This window comes from Caenorhabditis remanei, chromosome II (assembly GCF_010183535.1).
Source record: "Caenorhabditis remanei strain PX506 chromosome II, whole genome shotgun sequence".
Taxonomy (NCBI): domain Eukaryota; kingdom Metazoa; phylum Nematoda; class Chromadorea; order Rhabditida; family Rhabditidae; genus Caenorhabditis; species Caenorhabditis remanei.
Window position 1 is genome coordinate 19,793,180 of NC_071329.1, and position 17,837 is coordinate 19,811,016.

The window sequence follows — 17,837 nt, forward strand, 5'->3', positions numbered from 1 at the left end:
GACTATTATTCAAATACTATCTACACCCAATTATCACTCTAGTGCAATTTACTCCTAAAAAACAACGATGAAGGGTCTCATGAGGGATCATGAGGGATATCATGAGGCTTCTGAAGGAAGTTTGTGGAATGTAAAGTGCAATACTCGAATTAAAATGGGATCATGCACGTTTATTTTTTGTCGTATAGGTTTTAACCAGTTCAATAGGATTAAAATCTTGGCTTTCGAGCCGTTTAGTACTATTCACTTCCAAAGAAAATACAGTTTTACTGGAATGTACACTGCTTTCAAGAGCTATTGAACTCATTTCTAAATAATATTTGTTTTGATTCCATATTTTATGTGGTCAGCGGCAGTATGCACCGTCTGGTTTTTGAAACTAAGTCAAAATTAGTGAAAGAAAAATTTTTGTTATCTGCGCGTTCAGCTTGAGTACTAGACGTCCAAGAGAGCCGTCTTTAATCAATTTAAATTTAAAAAACAGAGTTATTCTTTCCTATTTTCATTATGCCAATAAAATTACTACGTTTCCCCCGCATTCCATCCGTGGTGGGAACTCATTATCTCATTCGATCCAAACGATCGCTTTGAGGGGAAACACTGACAGGCATTGGAAAACATCTGTCAGTCTTATCTCCTCAGTGTAGTCCATTAGCACTTCAGTCTGCCACGTAAAAAAAACAGCAAAACATGGACAGGTGACGTGGACTGGTGACGTGGCGGAATGACGTTAACACACAACGATTACTGGCTCACAGAGATGACGTGGCAGTTGTCTCCGATAAGACCAACAATAAAAGATGGATTAGGTGTAATTTGCGGCAGTAGACAAAATAAACATATTGATTCAATCTACTATGGAGATCTAAAATAAACGAGAGTAAGAATTGAGATTGTTGGCGATCTTCTTGTGCATAATTAGTGAATCGAAAACAGTAACAGAGGAGTTGGATAGAAATGGTGGAAAAGATTAACTAGTAGATTAACACAAGGTGGGCAGAACTTTTATTTTAAGAAAATAGGATACAAAAAGGCAACAATTTATCGCTTAACAATGAAACTTTATAAATGTTTAGATGTCAAAAATATCAATTGTCTTTCTTCTCTCCCCATTTCCTTAGTTCGTCCTGATAGGTATCCGGGTTTAGTTGATTGCGCAGACCGCCAAGGAGTTGAGAGGTCATTTGTGTAGTAGACAAAAGAGGACTCAAGAAGATTGGAACTGTGTACTGGACAGCGCTCCGAATGAAAGAATTGTTAGAGGGTCGATTTTCCTTGGTGAGATTGAAGTCTTCTTTTGTTTGATGGTATCTCTGAAATGTGAATTATTTGAACGATAATAAGACATTGTGTTAACATACATTAGAGCCAGTCTCATAGGTCATTTGTTGATCACGTGGATTTATTTCATTTATAGTCCATTCTGTCGCTCCCTGAACAAACTCAGTGACTGTTTGAGCCATTCCCACAATCCCATTTGCCGAGGAGACACCGAACGAGCGCACTCCTTTCTGGACTCCTTTCAACATTTGTCCGTCCTTTTTCCGGTATTCATCAACTGGCATCGCGAAGAGATCCACTACTCCTTTTCCGACTTGAACAAAAGGCCTGATAGGTCCTAAGCTCGCAAGCACACTGGGCATGTTGGCAAAGTTAGCAGTTGACCATTTTTCGACAGCATATTTGAAACAACTCCTAGTTCCCAGCAAACCGCTTCGTGTATTTATTTCGTGTAGAGTAATGGGCATTTTGTTCAATTGTCCAAATGCAGCGAGAAAGCGGACAATGGGATCCTGGTTTTCCATGGTCAATTTTCTTTTTCCATGATAGTCAATGTAAATTTTGACTGATGGGGAGAAAACAAATTGTTTGAAAAATGTGTCCTCACTATTAAAAATTTCCTGGAATTCCTGGTATTTATTTTCGATAATTGGTTGTGGCTCATCTTCAACACTGGTCAAGAAGTTCTGAAATTTATTAACATTAATTATATCTCATTTTTATTTAATAATATGTCGAACTTACTTTGTGCTCCTCAGTTTCAGATATGATGACAGATTGAGATGGATGGATAGTTCCCATCATAGTGAAATTTTTCAGAATTTCATCGTTGGAGACTGGGCTTTTAATAATAGGAAGCTGAACCGGTATGTTCACGTAGGTGTTGGGGAGATCAATCATGCCCAATGTTTCGTCAAAGAAGTCGACAAAAAATTCCACAGTGTTTTGATCAAGATTTAGTTTCAGTGGAAGCATTGACACTCTCATGTTTCCTTCCCTTGAGTGAGATTCAGTCATTTTGACACTGAAGAATGGCGCACTTTCACGTCTTGGTTTATTTGTCGTGGAGTATTGGTAGAGCATCTCCTGAATTTCGCTAGCTTTGACACAGTCCCTAATAACAAATTCTCCAATTTCAAAGAGGGTGGTCGAAAAAAACGCAGCATTTTTGTCAAAGAAGTGCTTGATCAAAGTGATTTTGTCGAATTCGAAAACAACGAATGCAGATTGATCTCTATTTGGCCCACCGGTCGAGTTTCCATGTTTGAAATCCCTTGTGCAATAATGTTTCGGAGGCGAAGACACCTCGGATAGGTCGTTTCCAGCATAAAGACTAAGCCGTAAGGTCACGTCTTTCACGAATAACTTCAGTGTTGGTGTCGAATTTCCTAATATATTTTGAGACGGTTCGGCATTGATTGGATAGAAAAAATTATGTTTCGTAACCTCAGGCTTCTCGTGTCTGCTGATCTTCAATAGTCTTCTAACACTGGATTCAGTTCCTAATCCATTGTCGGCAACAGTGAAGTTTTTGGCTGAAGTTTCCTCTTTGACTTTTCCCGATTTCCGCGTTATCTTCTGGCTTTCATCCATTGCGTGATCTTCAGAAATGACATCCAAACATTGTTCATCCATAGCATCTTTTATCATGGCTTCAACCCGTTCCTGCACATCATCTGGTAGACCAGCATTCGATTTCAATTTCTCTACGCTTTCGGTCAACTTAGACATCCCATTCCAAACTGATTCTCTCATTGTGTTCCCCAGTTTTTCTTGTTTCTCTTCCGAACAATCAAAGACTGTTTGGATAAGAGTGGCAAGTGAGTCTGCGCACACTGATGCCATTACAATTGTATTCTGGCAGCTGGCTTCAATAATAGGCATCATTTTTACATCATATTCTTTGGTAAAATCGAGTGATACGTCAAATCGGAGTGAGCCGAATTTAAGAAAGGGAATGAACGTTTGGGCTGATGTTTCTTGTAGCGAATCTCTACTTATGTACAATCGGCATCCTTCAGAAGTTAACAGTGTCTGAAACAAAAATTATATAATTTTAGAGGTGGATCTAAACAACCTTGAAAACGTGAGAATCCTGAACAATAGAAGTGACAAGAGTACATTCTCCAAGGGCTCCTCTGAATTTCAGCTTGCTGTTTGGCTGAACCCATGAGTGATCATAAAAGATAAACGTGTTTTGCAAAGATACGTCCAGATCCATTGAAATAGCTGGTTTCACATATCCTGGGATTATATATTCTTGGAGTGTGAAGAGTTCTGAGAGATGAGTGATCCAAAAAGATTCCAAATTGTTAAATGGTTTGGCGTGAAGCTGAGAGTTGCGAATGGTGATTTCAAGAAGAACATCAATAGTATTAGCATCTGGATTGAAATTCTTACGAATTGTAACCGCAAGCGCATCTTGTTTGAAACCACAGCTGAACTCATCGCTTGGCAAAACGCATTCTAGTTGGCTCGAGTGTTTGTTCCATTTTCCAAAGCTGTTTATTGAAATATCATTTGGGATCCGTTTTTCATTTGAAACATCTCCTGATCCAATTTCCATTTTAGAAGAGGTGACGTTAAAATGTGTTTGATTGACATCTCCTTTGCGACCGGTTGTTGCTCCAATATTCAGTTTTTTGAAATCAAGTGAAACTTGCGTAGGCTTTTTTCCATCCTGAGTGTTACAAAGAACCGTGCATTTATCAGCCGTGAGTGTCAGTACAAAGACATGTGAAACATCTTCGAATAATTCCGCAATGTTTGCTGAATCTGCTTCAAAAGTTGAAGTCGTTGATCGAAAATATGACAAGCCATTAGCTAGTGTGTTGTAGAAAATTTGAAGTGAACTCTTCTCTGGAACATGGAATCTCAACACTGGTACCCTTAGCTGCACATTTGTTAAATCGTAACCATTTTGGAAAGAGGACATTTCTTCACGTGCTCCAGCTTGATTAACCTGAATAAAAAGTTGCTGATTAACACTCAATTGATTGCTTTCAGTTTTACCGCTTTCGATTTTTTCCGTTTCGAGTCCATATTGAAAGAAAGTTCCACTTTGATTTTTTCTGAATGATTTTCAGATGCATAGAAAAATGTTTTCTGCTCTTTTGGAATGTTCAATCCTTCTCCGCTTAAATCTCCATATATTTCTGAACAAGTTAATTGGAAGATAGAGGCGCCTTCTCCAATTGGAATTGATAAATCAAGATTCTTGATTTCAAAAGAAACAAGTTCATTGTGGACTTGTCTCTGAGAAAAAGATTTAAGAGGATAGTGAAAATCCGTCTTTGGTACTCTGAGCTCTACTTGCCAGTTGGGGCATTTCATGTTGAAGATAGTGTCTGGTATGTTACCATCAAATTTCTCTGTCATCACGGGAACATTGTTTCTGTAATGGATGTATAGGATCTTAAATTAGAAGCAATGTTAGTTTGTTTACCTTTCACCCAATCCTTGGTTGAAAAACAGTCCATACTTAACAAGATTTGGAATACGGTTAATGATAGAAAAGTCTATTTCTGTTTGTACGGCTGCCAGCAATACATCAATGTTCGTCTTGCCGTTAGCAGTTCTCAGACTCATTTCAAAATTTGGATTGCTGTTTTGGCTCCAGAAGTTGAAAAGATTGATGCAAAGAGGTCCGTTATTCTCAGGTGCACTTTCTGGTGTCAGAAATTCCAATAAATTCAAATCTGACATGAGAACATTACATGAGAATTGTCCGAGTGTTCCAATTTTCCATTGTCTTGCCGTGGCTTTCAAAGAACATCCAGTTATTCGGAGATGATCTTTTGGATAACAACTTTCGGTGGTTTTGCTGATATTAGCAATACTTTGCTTTGCGACTTTTTTGACTGATTTGAAGAATAATGTCGACTCGTTTCGAAGAATATCAAGCACTTTAGCGTATCCTCCATGTTCCAATACATAATCAGATGATAAGTAGTCACAATGTGGAATATAAATGGAAAGTGTTCCAATATTAGTGTTTACTGTGACATCTGATTTGATTTCCACTTCTGATTTGTTCTTATATTTCATCTTGTATTGGGAATTTGTGGAGAAGATAAAAAGTCTGAAAATGAAAACGTAAGATAATTCAACTCCTATTTTTTCAAACCTTTCGATAATTTTGATCTGTGAGGGTGTTGCAAAAGCGTTGACTCCGTCCATAGCGATATCGATTTGCATTTTCAAATTCTTTCTCTCATTAACACAGTCGTTCAATCGAATTCCACACGAAATATTTCCAATAATTTCGGCACATATGATAGGGTTGGAGGGTAGCTTTATCCCTGCTGGCTCTCTCTTCCCGGTTTGAAACTGGTCATGTAAAGGAGCCACTAAAACAGTGGATATTTGTGGGTACAAAAACCAATAATGACTTACTTTCTTCATGGCAAGAATAAAATGTATCCATGTCGTCATCACTACATTTTTCACTTCTATAGATTTCCGAGAAGACATCAGTGTGAATAGAAACTCCTGCAAAAGAACACACTTTATAAAAATTAAATTCTGAAGTCCTTACCATAAAGATTGATCTTTTTATTCAAACAGTTGCTTTTCTCGTTGTCATCCATTTTATCGCTTTGTGACTGCTCGTCCACGAACGTAGCGCTCTTCACGTTTACTTCAACAGCAGTGGCAAGATCTGATTCAGTGTTTTGTTGGCTCTCAAATCGAAGAATTATACTATTCACAGTTAAACAAAAACGTGATAAAACGGAAGTCAGAATTGCAGAAAAATATTGTGTTGTTTGTTGGTTCACATCAAACTTTGCAAAACTGTTCTCGCTACTGACTTCACTGAATACGCTTCTAATCATTTTTTCTGTACTGAAGCTCATGAAAACACTTTCAATTATAGATTTTGCTGAAAATAAATTACTCATGAACAAAATACTGATAATTACGAACTTACTAGTACTCATGTCATCCAATTTTATAGTTTCATCGATTTTGAATGTAAGTTGCAAATCGTCTATGCACATTTTACTAGACTCTGTCATAATGGCATTCCATGGGATGTCCACTTTAAGTTTCCCGATATAACCGTCTACAAGGATAAATGGAAAGCATCTTTCGGCAAGTGCAGTATTTACAGCCTAAAGAAATTTAACTTCATCAGTTAGTTTTGTTTGTGTATCACACTTACATTGGCGTTTATATCAAGGTTTTTCAGCTCGAGGCATCCAGTTGACAGTTGGATTGACAACTGATCAGATGATACAGTGTTTTCCAGCCAGGTTCCGAGATATCTTTGAATCACTAATTTACACCAAATCTTATTGATTGAGTTTAGAGTCATTTCTGTAAAATACAAATTATCTATGGCTCTTACAAAACTGCAGTTTTTAGAGAAACAAAATGTTTCATGTAAAATATTATACTTCTTAATTTAGGTATGTCTTACATTACATAGAAATATATAATAATTTTAATTACTTACTACTCTTTCCGAAGAATTCGTTAAAAACGTTGTAGATTGAGTTCATGGTTCTGAAGGACTAGATGCAAAGTTTTGCAGAACAGTACTCCACAAGATACAATACTGAGCACAAAGAAAATGTACTATTTGGAAATTTTCTTGAGAGGGGGCAGCTCTAATACGCCTCTCTCAATAATTCAAATTTTCGGCGGGAATAGCGCAGATGGACCTGTGTATTGCTTATGGGAAAATTGAATGCTATTGGGTGTGAACGGTTAATCGTCAGGGGCCGTGGGAAACAACAGTTATTTTCATAGTTTTTTTTTAATTTGCTCTAAGATACTTACTGCGCAGGAGACGTTTCTGCAGAGCCACGAACCCAAACGATCCGTCACAACCTCATTCATAATTCTTAAATTTCGGGTTTTCACCTTCTTGAAAATGTCTTTTTAAACTTTTTTTATTTTTGATTTTGTCAAGTGAATAACTACTTTTCAAATTACTTACTTTTGAATGAGGGAGCAAGATTTGACACTGTTTTCAACAAAAAAGGGTCTAAATATATGCACACGAATGCTAGCTGATTCCCTTTTTCTTCTTTCCTTCTTTACCATCCCACGTAACACACAAGTAACATGACGACGGTCAATAGCAAGAAGCGAACGTACAATACACGTCTCTCTCATTCCCATACACTATTTCTATCTCTGTAACTGTCTGCGTAACAGCAGAGCGCGATGCAGCAGCCGTTCGAAATCTCTTTTTTTTAGTCAATGTCTTGGGTATTCATAATCAACAACCAAAACTTGAGTAATGGGTTCGTAGGCCTACAGGTTTCCCGAATAAAAAAAATATATCTTTTTTTAGTCAATTTTTTGGCGCCTGAAATGTAAAAAAATGTATTTAGAAAATGGTAGATCATTTACGACTTCCCATAGTTTAGTGTGCTAGTTGTTTTGTCTTTCGTGTCTTTTTAGCCTCCTACGTTTTTTTCTGTTGCTAGAGAGCCTTTTTGCAATTATATATCCCCGATAACGCTGACATATTTCAGTCAATCAACAAGAATGATCTATGAAATTATTACGGGAGACGGTCCATTGACGGCTGACGATTTCGCACTTATCAAACTTCGAGATACCGTCGAGAACATATGCGAGCATTTTGGCGTCAATTCAGTCACGTCGAATGCAACGGACAGATTGACAACAATTCTGAGGAATAAGCTGACCAGTTATTCAAACTCGACCAGGCTGTTCATGGAAATTTGTGAGTTTTTATTTAATTGTTTTAATTCGAAACATTGAATTTTTCCAGCTGGACGTACACAGGCAACGCTCAGTGATGTCAAAGCATCTCTTATGCATCACAAAATCGATTTGAAAGGGTTTGAAGGTTACTTGAAGTATGCACATACTGAGCGATCAGAAACGGTAAGTTTTTCACATCCGTCAAAGCAATTAAATATTACTTGAATTGCAGTTGCCAATATTCCCAGTAGCAGATCCGGATAAGATGAACTCTGAAAATGCGTACTTCAAGACTATATATGGTGCAAAACCATCAGATGAAGAGTTGAAAACAAGACCAGAACACATTCCTCAGTACTATCGTGCAATTCATCCGGAATGGATCAAAGATGAATTTAATACTGCTTCGAAACCTGTACCTCGTAGAAAAATTAAGCCAAAGGAGTCAAACGCAGTCAACCTCAACATTCCCAATTTTGCCGAGTTGAGTTTCAGTGGCTTTTTTGAAGAGTTGGATGAGAACAGAAAGTTTGAAGATGAACGACGGAAAGCCAAAGTATCACCAAGATCTAGTGAAAATGAAACAATTCTGAAACCCTTTTTCCAGAAGGACACATTCATAGTTGGTTTAGTTTTTTAGAAACAACTTTTATCTTCTGTTTTACAGGTGAAAACTGCAAAAAGTGTCAAGACTGCTAAGAAAAATACTGGAGAAAAGCCTGAGGATAAATCACAGAAACTTCATAGTTTGAGAGAACAGCAAATTAACCTTCCTTCTGCTACTTCTCTACAACAAGAAGTTCCATTTCTTCTTAGTGACGCCCCAATCGATGCTGCTATAGTGGCTGAGTTTGATGTAGAACAGAAAGAAAATGGCAATCAAAAACGAGATGAGGACATTGCACAGTACAAGGAGTATAAACGTCTTAAGAAAGAGCGGAAACGTATGAGACGCGAAGAGCGAAACAAAGAAAATTCGGTGAGAACTTTTGTCAACGATAAGTTAGAAGAGCAGAAAAGTGAAGAATTGGAGGAAATTACTAATGTCACCGAAATAGATGAATCTGATAAAGGACAGAGCAGAAAAAGTAAACTAGACGAGAGCACTGAAGAATACAAGGAGTACAAACGTCTGAAGAAAGAGCGAAAACGAAGAGAACGAGAAGAGAAATTCATTGAGACTCTTGAAAAAGCTCCTCCTATCCCAAAGCTTACGTTGAAAATCAAATTTGGTAACGAATTGTTTGAAAAACCAATAGAACATGTTCCGGATACCAGTTTTCCACCCTCAATCACACCTCTTAAAATCCGAATCAAGAATCTGCTCCCGGCGAAGAAAATTGATGAGAACAATGAAAAACGTCCGGACAAAGAGAATTGTGACGAAAGTTATCTAAACCAAAAGCAATTCCACGAGGATTCTGACACCGGTGGCAAAGTTTGGTACTGCCCGGTATGCTCGGTGGTCTACGCCAATGACAAGTATATGGTTGGATGTGACAAATGTGAGCATTGGTTTCATTGGTATGTTTTCTATACTTTTTTTCTAGTCCAGCGTTACTAATATTACAGGGATTGTGTTGGATTGACTGCCGAGCCCTCCGACTCCAAGTGGTACTGCCCGAGATGCATCAACAAAAAGAAGACCAAAAAGAATAAGAAACGGAAAGCTTCAGGAGTTGGTGGCTTTAATGAGGTTGTAAAAAAGCAAAAAATTTGATTATACATACTGTAGTATGTTTTGTTGAGCTGTATTATTTATTTTGTGAATTTCTAATTCAATATGTTTTCTCTAGAATCTATGTATATCAGAATAAACTAGGTATGTTTATAATAACTAAAAAGGCACCGCAGAAGCAATATTGTGTCATTCACATTTATTAAAGACACGGAATGTAGAATTAAGACTGGCTTTTCGATAGCTGAATAGATGTAATTCTGATAATTTTCATGAAAAGTATCTAAAAAATAACCCAAATAGAACATCATTACCAAGAATTCATATCAATCAAAGTCAAGAAAAAAAAACAAGAAATAATGTCATGCATTCGGAGGAATTTGACTTTCAGTAGGCAGAACATTCAGCTTCAGATCCCAATTCATCTTTGATTTCTCTCTTTTTTCCAAGTAGATGTACAGATTCGAGTCAATTGTCATCCAAAGAACCAAACAGTTCCGAAATTGCTTTGGCCTAAAAATAGTTAAAAGTTGTATAAAGGTTTTTAAGGCTGCTTTGGTCGTGTTGCTTTTTTCAAGTCTTAAAGGTACAGTGCCGGCCAAAAATTTATCATTTGTATTTTGCCGGTTTCAGTTGAAAATGCCAATGAATGAAAATGAGAGTGTGTAATGGTAATGCTGGTTGTCCCATCAAGCAGATTTTTAATGAATCATACAAATTAGACATAGACCTCAATTTTCGTAGTTGACAACTTTTTTGTACAGGCTGTCTCTAGAAAGTTATAGTCATTTTAAGACGACAGTTTGAAAATCGCAAAATTTTGCACTGAAATGGGTCCATTTGATGGAGGAATTACCTTGTCGATATGTAATTTACTAGACAGCGCCCGTACAAATAAATGGTCCACTACAAAAATAGAGCTCTACCTTTGTTCTGTATGATTCATTAAAAATCTACTTGATGGGAGACAATCAGTATTATCATGACACACTATCAAAGATGGATAGTTTCAACTAAAAAACGCAAAAGATGATATATTTTTGGCCCGTACTGTACTTTCAATAATTTTTGTTGTTTTCTCATAAAAATCCCATAGAAAACTACAAAAAATGATAGAAAAAGACAAAAATCTCAGCAAACAGAAAAACTCACGTTTCATTTACATATAGTTGGATTTTATTTCTTTGAGCTTCTTCGATTTCCTTAATTGTGTTTTTTGCATCCAGTTTGTTGTGAATTTCAAACGAAAAGCAGCTACCAATCGGTCTTCCATTCTCCAGCCAGTTGTTGACCAAAGCAATAATCTTATTCTTTAGATCACTTGTTTTTCGAACGTGAACTCTCTTATTTATTAGCTCTGCGAGATCCCATTCACTCACAGTGATTATAAGTTTTTGCGCAGAGTTCACTATCTGGTGGTATAGGATATTCTCTTGTCTGACAAAGATGTCTCGTGAAATTTCGATTGTCTCAAGGGGATGATTCTCATAATCCAACACGTTTTGAATGTTTTCCATGAAGACACCCCACTTGATAGTCATATTGCGAATTCTCACTTTCAAATTTGAATTCAAAGCTGCTAAATTTCTCTCTAACAATTCTGAACTTTCGATCTCTAATTTTTTAATCCGAATGTTGCTCCTTTTTTGGAAAACTGCTTTGAATAAGCTGTCACTAGCATCCGAAATCGTTCGGATGTATCCAACACGTTCACCTTCTTGGGATCCATATTTTGTCGAGATTTTAACTTGTAAATAGTGATTGAATGGTGGCGGGAGCTTGTTTTGTCTCAAGCTTGCTCGATAGATGACTTCTTCCGTTTCATTGATAAATTTTGTTAGCATTTCTAGTTTTCTAGACTTCTCGGGGGTATCAGGAAGACCAAGAAGAATCGCTTTTCCCTTCCTCACTTCTCGTAATTCTTCCGCCTTCTCTTTCACAAAACCAAGAAATATTCCATCGTTTCGGAGATGTTCCGAAAATCCATACACATCACATTCCACTGCACTTCCTCCTTCCTCATTTAATTTTTTGACGCCATGTGGTGTTTCACTGTCATTATGATATTTTCGGACTATCCCAATCTTATAAACCGCATCATTGACACTGAATACCGATCCATCCAAAAGAAGTGTATCAACTTTTAATGGGAGAGAATTTTCCGCCTGGCGGAGTGCTGGACATTGTTGGAACAAGAAGAATCTGAAACAGAAAATTATCAGTAAATGTAAGTTTATAAGTTGTAAACTCACCGTTTATTAGCGTCAATGTTCTGAAGCACGCTCTCCCAAATGAGGTAGGACAGTGGTCTGTTAGAAGACATTTTCCTGAAATATAAATTAATAGCAGGGAAAGATAAACGGAGGGAGCAAAAGTAAAAACGAGAGAATAAGAGTTCTGAGATTAGTGAGACAGTTGTCAAGACGGGCGAGGGTAACAAATGACGAGGGCAGCCGGAACAGATGACCTAGACGCAATAACTGGCAATACGGAGGAATCACATTTTCTGCGAGGAGAAAAAGGGACACACCTCGTTGCGGGAGAAATGTTCCACTGGGATGTAAAATGATAGCTTCCTGCTTTTCCTATAGATAATGAATACTAATATGAGTAGATATGAGGTGAGCAACTCAGCTGCATCCACGGTTCTCATAGTCTCTTTAGTTTTTTTTCTTAAACATGGAAAAAAACTAAACATGGAAAATTCAAAACTAAAACATTGAAAATTCGGCAAACTCCATGTCAAAGAGAGCATATGGTGACACTTTCCTCTATCTCATCCCCTGGGAATCGTCTTCCTTTTCGGTTTCCATTGTTACATGTAACATCTTGGACCAGGTACATTTTCCCATCTGCTCATCAATCTGTGACAGAATCTATAAACCAGTGTAGGTGGTACAGAATAATTGATTCTAACTGGTCTGCTCAGCCCATTTTTTGAGAAATGCATTGGTTTGGATCTCTTTTTCAAGTTTTTATTGATACAATTTACTCTAGTAAAAAAGAAGAAAAATATGACACAGTTCGAAAACTTGGTTCTGGTTCATTTGGTGAAGTGTTTCTTATGGTGAGCAGCGAGGATCCCAATATCAAGGTTGCAGAGAAAAGGATAGTTCTAGAAAATAGATCAATTCATTTTGTGAACAAAGAGTTTTCAATTCATAAGCAACTATCAGAAATTAGTCACGACAATGTTATCAAAATGTTCGAAATGCGTCAATGTCCCTCATTCTATTATTTTGTACTGGAGTATGCGGAAAACGGAGATGTTTTTGATAGAATCATACCAGGCTCTGGAATGAAATTTTCTGTGGCTCAGAAGTATTTCAAACAACTGATTGCTGGATTGAAGTTTATCAATGCAAATCATTTGATTCATCGGGATATCAAACCGGAAAACCTGCTAATTACGAAAAACGGTAAGTAACAACTGTAAAAACTTTTGATTGTAGATTACTAGCCACAAAATATTACTTCAGATGTCATCAAAATCTGCGACTTCGGATCTGCCACAATATTCCGTCGCAACGGAAAAGAGCTAATGTTAAAATCATTTGGAGGAACCGAAGAATTCATTGCACCGGAAGTATGGGGTGGTGTTTTGCATAGAGGACCTCCACTAGACGTATGGTCAGCTGGGATAACATTGATCAACATGATGACTGGACTAATGCCATGGAAGAGAGCTGATGAGTAAGTGAAGTTTTTAGTTTTCACTTGTAAATTGCAGTACCGGATTACAGAGGATCTATTGATTATCGTAGATGGATAAGAAGGGAGAGCCTCAGCGAGAAGCCATGGAATAAAGTTGACAAGTTGACACAAGGTAACTTTTCTAACGTGTAATTTGTTGCAGTGCCTTTTTTTTAGATTTTCTCCAGCGTATTCTGACTAGCGATGTTGAGAATAGGCTGACAATTGCGGAAATCGAAAGTCATTGTTGGATGAATCAGAGGATTATTTGATTGTCTAATTACAGTTTTAAAAGCAGTTTTCATTAAAGGAGGACTGAAGTCATATTTTTTTATTTCAGATTATGATACTTCAAAAAATTCTGAGCAACTTTCATCATTGGAGCATGTGCTAAAAATCGCTCTAAATGCCCTAAATTCACGTTTTCCCGGCTCAAAAGGAGCCTAGGTGGAAGAGTTTTCACACGCGAATTTGTGCCCCCGTGTAGTCCTCTCGGACAAAATTATTACTTTTTATTTCTCGATTTTTCGTTTTCTTGCTTTTTTCAACAAAATTTCGTGTTTTTCTTCTTTTATTTACGATATAAAGTGAAAAAAACACGGAAATTTGTTGAAAAAAGCAAGAAAACGAAACATCGAGAAATTAAAATAAATAATTTTGTCCGAGAGGACTACACGGGGGCAAAAATTCGCGTGTGAAAACTCTTCCACCTAGGCTCCTTTTGAGCCGGGAAAACGTGAATTTAGGGCATTTAGAGCGATTTTTAGCACATGCTCCAATGATGAAAGTTGCTCAGAATTTTCTGAAGTATCAGAATCTGAAATAAAAAAATATGACTTCAGTCCTCCTTTAAGTACTTTCAAAGGTACTTTCGGATAGAGGTGTGAATTCCCATGTTTGTATGCCTCATTTGTATTTGTATAAGAATCTATCTAGCCGACATTTTTGACATCTTAATTGTTATTGTCTGTCTTTGAGAGCTAACCTTATTTAAACAAAGACAGTCAGGTATCTTTGCCGAGGAGATAATACACTGCGGGACATAAATATGGAGCCACTTTAATTTTTAATTTTTTTGGAAACATTTTGTCGTTTTCAAAAATTTTTTAAATGTCAATAATGTACTTTCCGGGTCTAAAAAACGGTACACTTGTTGAAAGTTTGAAAGATTTCGGGTTTTTGAAAGTTTTGAAAAAAGTGTGAAAAAAGGCTTATTTCTATGGGACATAAGTATGGAGCCACCCCTGAAAAAAAGAATAACCGCAAAGGACGTTGTCTAAAAACTTTGAAATCATATTCTCCGTCCAAAATTGAGTTGTTTAGAGATATTTCTTTAACAATTTCAGTGAAAAACTTTTGAGAAAAACTAGAATTTTGGCAAATTTTCGAGTCTTTTCATTTTTGGTATATATTTTGTAAACAAGTAATCTCTAGCAAACTAATTTAGTTATAATCTAATCAAACACTCTTGATTGTTTGTTTAGAATTGTTTTTGTAAAGACATGTAACGTTTTGTAGAATCTACGTGACTTCAAACTCAAAGAATGAGTGATATTTCGAAATTGAGGCTAAGTTTTAGCTCTTATTCTCCGAATTTCACCTTTTCAGCTAATTTTTTTCGCATTTTAAAACAAAGTCTGTTTTTTGTTTCAGTTATCAACACCTTGCGTTAATTTACTGGCCTCTAGACTGCTGAAAAAAGCACTAAAACAGAATTTTTCGACCATTGTGATGAATGAAATTCCTGAACCAATTTAAAACGTATCTAATGTGGAATTATGGTTGCAATTTGAAACGAATTATATTTTTGTGTTTATTGTTTCTCATTCTAGAAATTTTCCAAGCCGTTGCGACTATTTCCACCAACTTATAGATTACAGCACCTTACAAATGAATGAAAATTGACGTTGGCTCTATTTTTAGCAGCCTAGAGACCAGTAAATTAATTTAGGATGTTTATAACTAAAACAAAGAACCCGACTTTGTTTTAATCTACAAAAAAAATTAGTTGAAAAGGTGAAGTTCGGAGAATATGAGCTAAAATGTAGCCTCAATTTCGAATCATGGCTCATTCTTCGAATTTCAAGTCACGTAAGTTCTACAAAATGGTGAATGTCTCTACAAAAACAACTATAAACTGACAATCAAGAGTGTTAAATTAGATTATAACTGAAATAGCTTTATACAGTTGACATGTTCACAAAACATATTCAAAAAATGAAAAGACTCGAAAATTTCCCAAAGTTCTAGTTTTTCTCAAAAGTTTTTCACTGAAATTGTTGAAGAAATATCTCTAAACAACTCAATTTTGGACGGAGAGTAAGATTTCAAGATTTTTAGACAACGTCCTTTGGGGTTTTTCCTTTTTTCAGGGGTGGCTCCATACTTATGTCCCATAGAAATAAGCCTTTTTTCACACTTTTTTCAAAACTTTCAAAAACCCGAAATCTTTCAAAATTTCAACAAGTGTACCGTTTTTTTGACCCGGAAAGTACATTATTGACATTTAAAAATTTTTTGAAAACGACAAAATTTTTCCAAAAAAATTAAAAATAAGAGTGGCTCCATATTTATGTCCCGCAGTGTAAAGGTTCATATTGCATTTTTGAACTCTTCTATCATTTCCTTCACTGAAGGGACTCTGAATTGTTTGGCAACTAGAAATTGGCGCCATTAGCACACATTTCACAGGTTCTGTTTTATTAATACAAATGATATTACTGTTCCTGTCTCCGAAGAAAAAATACTATAAGATTTAAGCAAGAGAAAAGATAAACCCTAACATAACTCAAAGATCATTTGAAATTTTCAAAAAGTCAATAGTATGGATAGAAACTAGTTGGGTTAGAGCAGGGAAGGTTGTTTGGAATTAGTGCATTTCCATGTAAAGGGGCGTAACCGGAAACGGATGAAACTGTTCCATAGCGGACCGGAGGTGCTTGCCAGCTTGTTCCATCATAGGTGGCCTCTTTGCTTACAGATGAAGATACACGTTCCTTTTTAGGACTTCTCCAATGCTGATGCTTCTGAGAGAAGGAATTGTAGATTTTTTGCAATTCTTGTTCTTAATTATTATTCAATCAATCCTCAAAATAACAAGATCTACTTCGAAATGTTAAGTCAAGAAGCGTACTCTGTGTGTAGCAGCAGAAACCTATTAGTCGCCTAAGAGAATAATTCATGACCAAGTAATATTTTTGAAGCTTGAAAATTGCCATACCGTCCAGTCATTGCTGATTGAGTTATCCTTCTCCTTCAAAGCTCGCTTTTTATGAGAATGCTCTCTCGGAGACTGGGTTGGTTGTGGTGATGGAGGAGGAAACGCGCTAGGCGAGCACTGATATTGAGGAGAAGACATTTCAACAGCAGGAAGTCCATAAGCAAGAGGATAAACCATGAGCTGTGTTGGGAAGTATCTTAACGGGTTTCCAAGCAGTGCTGTGTACTGAAGCTGCTGCTAAAACAATGAAAATGTAAATTAATTGCTTTCATGCAACGAGATACCTGGCTAACCGCAGCAGCAGTTGTAACCAAATCAGAGATTAGTGGCTGGAGAAGAGGAGAACATGCCATGCCTTGGAAACCGCCAATTAGTTGATTTTGTGATTGAAACTCCTAGAAATAACAACAATTGGCTACTATTTAAGAGAAGTTAGTCATGCCTGGTTCAACTCAACAAGTCTGTTCTTCTGCTCCAATCGTCGTTTCCCTTTCAAAAGTACTTGCTTTTTAATGTGCGAAGGAGGGTGGTAGTACTTACATCCAACTCGTGTGCATTCACTCTGGAATTGAGCTTTTGAGCCTTTTTATTTGAGTTACTCTTATAGATATGAATTTTAATCTAAATTAACAGTTTCCTTCTAATGATCTCCCAAAAAAAAGAATCATACCTTAATATTGTCAAAGCAAACCGTCACTCTTCTTTGTAGAATTTCAGTTCCGGGTAATGGATGAGCAAACTTGCAGACACTTCGTTTACACTGATGCTGCAAGAATTCGCGGCATGCATAAATCTGAAAAGAAAGGCTTATGCGCATCTATAACAGGCAGGGCATGCCATTAGCCATCCACTGTCCTTGAAAGGTTGAGTTAAGGAAGTCGGCGTGACAGCTGGCGGTGAAGGCACTGCACTTGTTAAGGTAAGATTTTGATCGTTCATTCTGAAAATCGAAACATATTTTATTGAAAAATAGAAAAAAAAATATTAAGAAGAGTAGTTCTCAAAGCAGTCATCTCAAATTTACAAAATTACTGAGATCTCTGTAATACTCTATCATCTGGAGATGTAAGTACAAAGCGGCATATTGGGGGTTCCTAGAAGAAATACCAGAACAATTCTGACTGAAAAAACGTTTTCATCAAAAATTCATTCGTTGAAAAAGTTTTGATAGCTTTGAAGCCAGTCGAGTACTCTTCTTCGGTTTTAAGGTAATCAATCATGAAAAGCAACACAACAAAATATAGGAAACAGACTAGAAAATAAATGAATAAACTTTTGTTC

At 36.7% G+C, this 17,837-nt stretch overlaps 5 protein-coding genes across 5 annotated transcripts; 2 read left to right on the forward strand and 3 right to left on the reverse strand.

The window, feature by feature from the left end:
• Positions 1 to 1,088: 1,088 nt before the first annotated feature.
• On the reverse strand, positions 1,089 to 6,598 carry GCK72_008113 (uncharacterized protein; the record flags this gene model as incomplete). The annotated part of the gene is made up of 11 exons (XM_053726647.1): positions 1,089 to 1,313; positions 1,362 to 1,967; positions 2,026 to 3,315; positions 3,359 to 4,243; positions 4,294 to 4,675; positions 4,727 to 5,362; positions 5,408 to 5,630; positions 5,677 to 5,772; positions 5,819 to 6,163; positions 6,212 to 6,395; positions 6,446 to 6,598. The coding sequence occupies 11 exons, from the start codon at positions 6,596 to 6,598 to the stop codon at positions 1,089 to 1,091; spliced, it is 5,025 nt and encodes a 1,674-aa protein (XP_053590841.1).
• A 1,184-nt stretch (positions 6,599 to 7,782) lies between these two features.
• Positions 7,783 to 9,685, forward strand: GCK72_008114 (uncharacterized protein; the record flags this gene model as incomplete). The annotated part of the gene is made up of 5 exons (XM_003105663.2): positions 7,783 to 7,984; positions 8,033 to 8,148; positions 8,198 to 8,587; positions 8,633 to 9,489; positions 9,538 to 9,685. The coding sequence occupies 5 exons, from the start codon at positions 7,783 to 7,785 to the stop codon at positions 9,683 to 9,685; spliced, it is 1,713 nt and encodes a 570-aa protein (XP_003105711.2).
• Positions 9,686 to 10,005: 320 nt separating this feature from the next.
• On the reverse strand, positions 10,006 to 11,966 carry GCK72_008115 (uncharacterized protein; the record flags this gene model as incomplete). Its single annotated transcript, XM_003105665.2, has 3 exons — positions 10,006 to 10,156; positions 10,796 to 11,845; positions 11,896 to 11,966. The coding sequence occupies 3 exons, from the start codon at positions 11,964 to 11,966 to the stop codon at positions 10,006 to 10,008; spliced, it is 1,272 nt and encodes a 423-aa protein (XP_003105713.2).
• A 741-nt stretch (positions 11,967 to 12,707) lies between these two features.
• GCK72_008116 (uncharacterized protein) lies at positions 12,708 to 13,608 on the forward strand (the record flags this gene model as incomplete). Its single annotated transcript, XM_003105768.2, has 4 exons — positions 12,708 to 13,062; positions 13,123 to 13,336; positions 13,387 to 13,469; positions 13,514 to 13,608. The coding sequence occupies 4 exons, from the start codon at positions 12,708 to 12,710 to the stop codon at positions 13,606 to 13,608; spliced, it is 747 nt and encodes a 248-aa protein (XP_003105816.2).
• A 2,544-nt stretch (positions 13,609 to 16,152) lies between these two features.
• GCK72_008117 (uncharacterized protein) lies at positions 16,153 to 16,909 on the reverse strand (the record flags this gene model as incomplete). The annotated part of the gene is made up of 3 exons (XM_003105809.2): positions 16,153 to 16,362; positions 16,557 to 16,793; positions 16,841 to 16,909. 3 exons carry the CDS (start codon positions 16,907 to 16,909, stop codon positions 16,153 to 16,155), a joined length of 516 nt encoding a protein of 171 aa, XP_003105857.2.
• Positions 16,910 to 17,837: the final 928 nt, after the last annotated feature.